Source organism: Malus domestica, chromosome 03 (genome assembly GCF_042453785.1).
Source record: "Malus domestica chromosome 03, GDT2T_hap1".
Lineage (NCBI taxonomy): Eukaryota > Viridiplantae > Streptophyta > Magnoliopsida > Rosales > Rosaceae > Malus > Malus domestica.
Genome location: NC_091663.1, coordinates 16,835,655 through 16,844,729, shown reverse-complemented (window position 1 = coordinate 16,844,729; position 9,075 = coordinate 16,835,655). Strand labels below are relative to the sequence as shown.

At 36.6% G+C, this 9,075-nt stretch overlaps 1 protein-coding gene across 2 annotated transcripts; it reads right to left on the bottom strand.

Moving 5' to 3' along the window:
- Nucleotides 1–284: 284 nt before the first annotated feature.
- Nucleotides 285–6,607, bottom strand: LOC103417215 (serine/threonine-protein kinase Nek5-like). Of its 2 annotated transcripts, XM_029099937.2 has the most exons (15): nucleotides 6,263–6,576; nucleotides 6,051–6,167; nucleotides 5,893–5,959; nucleotides 5,702–5,767; nucleotides 5,533–5,579; nucleotides 5,381–5,426; nucleotides 5,166–5,246; nucleotides 5,039–5,081; nucleotides 4,873–4,922; nucleotides 4,130–4,211; nucleotides 3,974–4,023; nucleotides 3,290–3,363; nucleotides 2,899–2,950; nucleotides 2,172–2,807; nucleotides 285–2,041 (listed from the first exon to the last, which is right to left on the bottom strand). In XM_029099937.2, exons 2-15 carry the CDS (start codon nucleotides 6,146–6,148, stop codon nucleotides 563–565), a joined length of 2,871 nt encoding a protein of 956 aa, XP_028955770.2. In that variant the 5' UTR covers nucleotides 6,149–6,167; nucleotides 6,263–6,576; the 3' UTR covers nucleotides 285–562. The 2 variants fall into 2 exon arrangements, with proteins under 2 accessions (XP_028955770.2, XP_028955768.2); XM_029099935.2 differs by having other exon boundaries at nucleotides 6,051–6,607.
- Between the last annotated feature and the right edge of the window lie 2,468 nt (nucleotides 6,608–9,075).

The window sequence follows — 9,075 nt, the reverse complement described above, 5'->3', positions numbered from 1 at the left end:
TTCACTTTGGTTTCTTAGATTTGAAATCAATAGAATTGGTCTCTGAGTTTGTCAACCATCACTCATTTTGGTGTTTCATTGAAAAATCACCATTAAATAAGAATAGAATTACCAAAATACCCTTAATTTTTGTCAAATCATTTTGGCTTATTGTTTATTAAATTGAGGGCAAATCTGTTATTTTGATTCTTATTTAACATAATTTTGCACGGAATGGCCAAAATGATTGATGATGGACAATTTCAGGGACCACTTCTATTGATTTCAAATCTCAGGGACCAAAGTAATGTGTAATGCAAATCTTAAGGATTATTTTGGCTAAAAAGCCTAATAACATTGACGGCAAGCTACAACGTATCATACATTTGGCGAGTAGACAATGTTAGAGTTCGTATGGTCGCTATGTACAACCAAATTCATGCAAAGAATTACAAAATCAAGGAAAAGGAAGAAAAATAGAGCGAAAAATCGAGACCTGGTCGTTGTCTTCGTAATTCAAATTGGATTTGAATTTTCTGAGAAGGCATGACATAAAACTGAGAATGCTTACAGTGGAGAATGTTCATGAAATCCGCCCGCCATCCTCAATCCTCATTCCTTTCAGACTCTTTGCTAACCAGATAGCCGTCTCTCTTGGGGAGACTTTATCTTTCCCAAAAGGCCTCAAAACAACTGAGAGTTCCTCTAATCTGTTATTCTGCAGCAAATCTGCAGACAATTCTAGTAGTCCTTCTAGTGCCTCTGCCCTCTGCCTAAAAGACTTGACATCCATGATTTCCTTCTCTGGTTTTTCCTCTTCCGCTGGAGGACTGGACTTTGTAGGCTCAGAGGATTCGGATATTTTTGCTGAAGGAATGGGGTTTCTTATCTCGGGTTCTTTGACATTAGAGAGATCAGAGTTATTTGATTCCGGGCTCACTGTCTCAGCGCAGTTTGATGATTTCTGAGCCACAAGGCCAGTCGCATTTGGCATCTCCAATTCATCCCTTACCACATTTATCAGCTTACCAACATCCACATTCTGAACCCCCATCTCCACGGATTCCATTACTGGTTGATCACTCCCAACACGAAAACTACTATGCCTAATCACATGTATGATGTCATCAAAAGCAGGGGCAAGATTAGCCGCAGTCGACTTTTCCATTAACTGATTTTGCAAACCCGTTCCTTGATCTGGTTGAAATAAATTTTGGCTTGATGAAATGGGAGGGGTAACAGAAAGGGTAGTGTCCGCTACTGGGGATTGATGTTCCCTTACAGTGAACTTGTCGTGACCACTAGATGTAGATGTATGTTTTGCTTGATCCACTGTATAAGGCATACAACTGGGCATACTTACAGGGGTATGATCATTACAAATAAATCTTTCTTCAGAAACTGGGTCAGGGAGATCGAGAGTGGCAATTAAACTCACTTGTTGGTCACCAGCAGCTGTATTCTGAAGATCTAGAATAGCCTCAGATGTTTCAATTAAGCATTCAGACTTATTATCATTCCCATCTTTTTCAGCAGTTTCAGATATCACTGAATGAAAATGAGAAGCGGGTGAACAGCACGGTTGAGACTCTGTACTCTCAGTGTGGGTGACGCTCCCATAATCAGGAAGCACCTGCACTCTCATGTCAATAAAAGCAGTTGTTGCATCATCACAAATCTCAAATCCTTGAATTGATGCAGAAGAGGAGACAGAATTGCTGCTGTCCGTTTGCAATCCTTTTGAACTAGTTTCTTGATATCTTTGAGGCTCTTGCTGGACTTCTCTAGGAGAGTTTGTTAGGCAACCATTGGGCACTTGAGGGGGATTCTTTTCAGGCTCCTGGTTTATCTCCCTAGGACTTATCCTTGCAACATAGTTCACAGCATTCGGAACATCAACCCCCACTTGCTTCATCCGCGCAGGAAATGAAGGACGTCTAACCAGTGTAGGAGGGGTTCTTTGCCTAGGCTTTGGAAGTCCATCTTCAACTTGTTTTATAGGAACAGGGGGAGTACCATCATGTCTGGGTTTAGATTTCGGTGAGTATTCAATTACAGGCAACTGCAAACAAGAAACTAGATTACATCAATAACAGTTTAATACATATAGTACATAATAATTATTAAATAATCCCCTAGGAAGGGGGACACCCCATCAAAGAAAAAAGCATTAAATCATAACTACTGATTACCTGATGCTTTAAAGGATGGGATCCCTGTGTCCGTTTTTCAGGATCGAGGGTTGCCTTTGAACATGCAACAGTTGGTGCATCGGGACTGGGCTTGATAACAGGAGAGACATCACTCAGCTTGGGTATTCTGGACACTGTTTCTACGTTAGTTCTTTGCGGCAGACAAACCTTAGACCGATTACTTCTCATTGGTGAGCTATGTTCCCTAGTTTTTCCTTCTCTCAAAGCCAGCATTATATTCCTAATGGTCTTTGGTTGCCTCGATTCAACATTAGATTCAGAATGAGGTGGTTTCATCAACTGTTCTTCCACTTTTGAAGTGCACACATTTCGTTCATGTTCTTCAGTAGGCAGGAGCTGATCAAAGCCATCTTCATCCTCAAGAGAAATTAAATCTGTCTCAGTAGCTTTATTATCACAGTGTGTGTCCATTTCTGGAATGTTTTTCTCAATTGAAGGCAAACCATCTTTATCACTGCTTGACCCATTACTGTTTTGGCTTTCTGCCATGTTTCTCCGAGATTCATGACCTACAGATACACGCTTCTCTGGGGAGAAGACTGTTCGAGTGGTAAATGATGGACGATACTGATCAACATAAGGTTGCAGATACGGGTGCCTCAAAATTTCAGATGCCTGACAAAATATACAGTAGTGATTATTAGTACGCAGTTCTTGTACTCAAAATTGTCGATTTGACAAAGAGCATTGTAGAGAGAAGGCTTACACTTGGCCGATGCTCAGGGTTCTTTCTCAGCATGCCTTTGATTAGTGTTTTCCTGCATGCATAGTTTCAAATAGATTGATTATAATGCTATAGAGCATCCAGTTTTCAACAGCAAATCAGCAATAAAGCCATTATTGGAAAGAATATAAAAAAGTGGAAACTTGTGTTTCTCCACTGTGTCAGCAGGAAAAACATTTAATACTCAAATATGCATAGATTTATAAGTTTATGTTTGTGTCTGCACGTAGTACCATGTTGATATATATGTATATAATATCGTATGCATGTTCATGATACGGGGGGGCATAAGGCACAGTAATGCAGCACAATAGCATGTTACTGTGGTGCATGTGTGAAGAAAATGAGACTCTGAATAGCAGAAGAAACTTACAAGGATGGTGAATAACAGGAAGGCAGAGGACCTATAGAGGAACGATTAATCTTGCTTATCAATCCTGCCATATCCTGAAACACGATGTATAATGCAAACATTAAATTAGATTAACTGGTCAAAATATTTGGACGGTTCACAACAGCATTAAGTCTACTAGTCAAAGAGTCAGGGTTTGTATCTCGTATAATAGACAGCATTTACCCTCACACCCAATTCCCCCTTCTCCGGCCTCCCTTGTGAACAAAAAAAGTTGACTAGTTGAAGAAAGTCGTTAACCATTACACCCAGCAATTTACAGTTATTGAACTCTGTAAATGACAAAAATTACTCTATTGATAAGTTCTTTCATTGACTTGGGGTGACGGAGGTTCAAGAGACACGGTACATTGTTGGCCACTTCAAAGACAGATGAAAAATCATTGCTAATTACACACAGATACACTCCATTACGGGGACATGATAAGGATTCCTATAAACTCATATTTGAAAAGGAAAAAACACTACGAATTTCTTCTTGTTTTTTTTTTTCTATCTACTTATTGCAAAATAAATTAGAGTTTATAGATGCTATTTACTCTTCTGGGATAAAAGAAAAACATTAACTGATTGTCGGGTAAATTGGAATTCATACAAAAAGATATGGAACTTAAACAATCAATAAGATTTTGTAAGAAATCTTACAAAAGCTTTAAAAGCAGGTCGATGAGCAGCCATCTCGTATATGCAACACCCTGGCCAAACAATCAACAATTTTCAACCACGGGTTAAATAAAGATACAAATCAGAGAAGTGTAAAGAAATAAATATCTAATATGTGTGACTTATAAGACGACATACCTAGGGACCAAATATCAGATTTGAAACCATAAGGAATGTCCGCAAGCAGTTCAGGACACATGTAATTCGGGGTCCCAACCACCTACACAGAAGTACAGGGAAACAGTTAGTTCCACAAATATCACTAATGTCCCTATCATCATCAGGGGTAAGTAACTGAACTATTAAGAATAAGCACCACGAACCTGTTTACTGTATATTGAAACAGTAAAACTTCTAAGCATTCATTTTCTTAAATCTTAAAAGGATAAGCTAGAAATTTGATCCAACGAAAATAAAAGAATTAGGTAGATGGTGATGGAATTATGGAAATAATTGTGACTAGTTATGCAGAATATGTAGAAATTTCATCTATTCTCATGCTAAATTCTTGAGCCGCAGCAAGCAAAGGGGAATTTTAGTAAATAAAAAGGTTGAACAATAGCTTCATACAAAGCCACACCAACTTAGAATAAGGATCTAATGTTTTGAGTCTTGACAACTTCCGTTATAACATTACTATTCGGTTGTACACATATCAGGGTCATTATCAACTCTAGAACTTTATTGCACCACTGTATTACTAGCAATTAAAGATATCAAACTTCATAAGCAATAACAACAACATTAATCATATCTAATTCAAACTCTGAAACTAAATCTTGAGCTATGAGTTATTCCAACTGCAAAGTAAAGTTTTTTAAGATAAACAAATAACATACAAAGAATCAGAGATAAAAGGAATTCCCATGTGTAGCACATACCGAAGAAGCCAAGTCATCTGCCTTCAAAGTTTTAGCAAGACCAAAATCCCCTGTATACATACAGTACAAGGATGAACAAAGTCAGGACAAACACATTATCATCAGAAAAACCAGTATGAAGGCCAAAAATATCATAAAACAATTTTCAAATCCATCTTGAACTCACCAAGACGAATATCCTGATCCTTGGTGAGAAAGATGTTGGAACACTGCCAAAAGAGAACACCATATGAATCTTGAAAAACCCTTAAACTACATACTCAGTTGACAAGTGCTAGTATTGGCGAACATACTTTTAGGTCACGATGTAGAACATAATTGGAATGCAGGTATTCAACTGCCAATAATAGCTGTGTGAACCACCTGCAGAGTTTCTGAGCAATTCCCACATTCACCAACACAAACCGACCATAAGATTGAATTCAGACATTCAATATAAGCATCCGGAAGGAAAATAAATGTGTGTGTACGGGCTTGCTGATTTGGAAAGAGACATGAGTATACTAACCTCCTCGGGAAAAAACACCCCATTTGACTTCTTCATCATCTCGGCCCTGATAAGTTTACAGATGGGAACAATGGTTTAAAGAATATTAAGGGAGTATGAGATTATACAAGTTAAGACCCATGAATGAAGTTTGTAAAACTATGACAACTCACATGTCTCCACCTTCACAGTATCCAGTGACAATGCAAACATAGCAACCCTACATTTTGAATGCATCACTTCCGATTTAGGAAAAACACAAACGAAAAAAATAAACTACAAATTCGATATGTGCATCCCCACACACAAACACAGATTCACTCAAAAAGAAATGTGTCTAACCTTCTCGACCCAGGCTTCCTTAAATTCGACAATAAACGGGTGTTGAATTCGGGCAATAAGAGCCATCTAGAATTCCAAATTCCCAAACATAAATAAGAAAACCAAATTTGTACCGAATATTACACAAACATAAACAAAATTGCAAGTACTGCTAAGGAAATTGGAAAACTGGAGTATTGAACTGAACCTACCTCTTGATGGGCGGATCGCCGGCACCGCTCCGTCTGCCGTGCAAGGCGGATCTTCTTCAACACATATCTGAGAAATGCATCAAAACCAAATGAGCCTCAAATCTGAATCCATACATTACACAAATTCACACACATTGACATATGAGTATATAAACTACTTCCTCTTCTCCGCCTTGTGGTGGACGAGGATGGCAGCGCCGAAAGCTCCGCGGCCGATCTGCTCCATGAGCTCATACTGATCCATCCTGGACTCCATCGCTTGCTCCCTCGATCCACTGAGATATCGAAATCACGGCAATGCCTGTGAATACAACGACTGATTGAGTTGTAGCATTTACTTCAAAGCTCACGCCATTTCTCAAAAACTAACAATGGCGGATTTCGAATTTCAATCCATGGATCGCCAACCGCTGCTCCGGTCGCCACTCATTGCTCAAAAGTGGTGCCGTTTAGGGGTGGGGTTGGGGTGGTTCAGTTGAAAAGTGTGCATTATCTAAATATAGTTAGTAGCTAATCATGGTGTTAAGAAATCTGTAGCCAACTTTCTAAGCAAGCAAAGCAATCTCTTGCTTTCTCTCTCTAACTTCCTCTCTCCTCTTAACTTTCTCTCTCTACCTTCGGATTCAGAGAGTGAGCAGGACTTGTGTGAGAGTACGATTGTGGGAAATGGGTGTGCCGCCTTCTACGCCGACGCAGGTAGCTGTCCAACTTCAACATTTTTTTTCTATTTTTCTTCTCTATTTATGTATTTAATTGGATTTTTTTTTTTTTAAATCACGTATTCCTCTTCACTGGTAAGTGAAAGGTTTAGATTCGATTTCCTTCAAAGATAAATGTGAACCACATTATTGTTTACTCATTGTGAAGCTAAGCCCTCCCCTCACCCTTATAGATAATATTTGTTAAAAAAATAGATTTTTTAAGTTTTTTATTTTATATTTCTTTGGTCAATAAAAAAAAATAGATCTTCAATTCCCTTATTTTACATACGCAACATGTGCCATGTGCCTTTTACGAGTGAGTACACATATTTACAATTTTATCTTATAATTTCATGTGCAATGAAAAATAGGTCGTAAAATTGGGCTAAACGAAAAAAAAACATATTGCTTAATGTTGTTTTTTTTTCTAATTTTGAAAAATTACCTTTCAAAATTAGAAATTTTAATAATTAGATGTAGGGTTTACCGATATAAATAAGTAGCCTCTATTAGAAAGATGATATAAAACACTCTTGCTCTCCTACAGTCCTTATTTTGAGGACATGACCAAATGCACATTAGCCCCATGATTATAATATATTAGATCCAAATGTTTACAATATTTGACAACTTAATAAAGTAAAATCAACTTAAAATTCATGAACCATTAGAAAACTCTTTTTTTTTTTATTAAGTTGTCAAATATTTTAAGCATTTAAATTTAAACTAATAAGATCTTGTGGCTAATATACATCAGGTCCTTACAAGTCCTCAAAATGAGGACCTTAGGAGAGCAGGACTCATGATACAAATGCGATCTCCTTGGCATTTTCTAAAAAGAAAATAAAAGTGGACCGTGATGATGATCTCAATGAAATTAAGCGAAATTGTGTGACTATCTAGGTTGTGTTCGCTGTATAAAGGGGTGTGGCGATGTTTTGATTCGATTTATGCCTTATGATTATTAATTTTTCACATCTATTTAAGCAAAATATTGGGAGTATCATTTTTGTTTTAACAAGTGATATTATCTATACTATGGGGGAGAGGTGGGTTTAACATCACAATGGGCTAGCTATAATGCAGTTCAAATTTGCCTTTGGCAAAAATCAAACATAAGACCTATCACTTACAAATAAAGAGAAATACCCTAAATTGTGGTAATAAGTGGCGTTTTTCATTTTTATAAGAAGAGAAAATTGTTTTTTTTTTTTAACAATCCATGTTATCTACACTAAGGGAAGGGGTGGGCTTAGCCTCACAATGAGCTAGCAATAATATGGTTCAAATTCATCATTAGCGAGAATCGAACCTAAGACCTCTTATTTTCCATTAAATAGGAATATCACTAGATTGTAGTACTAAGTGGCATGAAAAGAAAATTGTTAAGTTGCAATACAATTTCTCTTTTTGAAAAGGCATCTGAAGAAAACGATATAAAAACTTGTAGCTCTCACGTCACATGTGAGAGCTCACCGACATTTCTTACCTAATTTTGGTAACATGAGTTTTCATTTTACTTTTGCAAATCTGAATTCTTTAATTACCAAAAGAAAAATATGAGTAGTTTATACTAGAACCATCAAAATTGGATGCATGTGCAACTGAAAGAAAATGAATTATGTCAAATTAGAGCAGTGGAATGGAAAATTATTTTCACACTTTTATTTTATTTATAATTATCTGATTAAATAAATCAAATAACATCAATAATCAGAATTAAAACAAGAGTGTGTACGAAGTTAAAAAAAGTGTTTCAAAATCACTTCCCCGATTGTTTGCATTGGGCAATATGAGGTAATTATCATGTTAGAAAGCTGCTAGCCACAGCTGGTGGCTTACCCGCTCTCTCAACTGTTATATTTAAATTTTAAAACTTTAAAGCAATGGAGATTCAGTCTATTCTGTTAAAAAGTAATGAAATATGTTGACGTAAAAGAAATTTAGTTTAATTTAATGAACTAGTTTCATCTTGGGCACAAGTCAGTAGTCATTTTATTTTTTAGCATAAAATTTTCTCTTGAATTAAGGTCTTATATGTAAAATAATTTGTCAACCCAACAAGAGAAATGCTAAGGACACTCTTTTAAAGTTAACACTCTCTATAGACTTTCTATCACTCATGTTTTTAACGCAATATTGAAGTGACAAAGAGTTCATGTAAAATCTCATTTTTAAGAGAGTACTCTTAATTTTTCTCTCAAAATAAATCACCCTAAACTTTTGCTACAAACATCAGACCACAAAAAATAGAGAGTAATGCTACATTTACTACTAAGTTGTAGTGTTATTTGTATCATCTTTTTAATAGAGGTAAGGCTGCCAACGCATGTAGATTCTATCTCTATTAGAGAGATGGTACAAATAATGGTACAATTAAGTGGTAAAAATACTATTTTTGCATGATTGAAAGCAAGGCACAAACTTCCATGGAGGCTGGGAGTTGACAAATTTAATTCAACTCGATCAATGATTAGTGTAT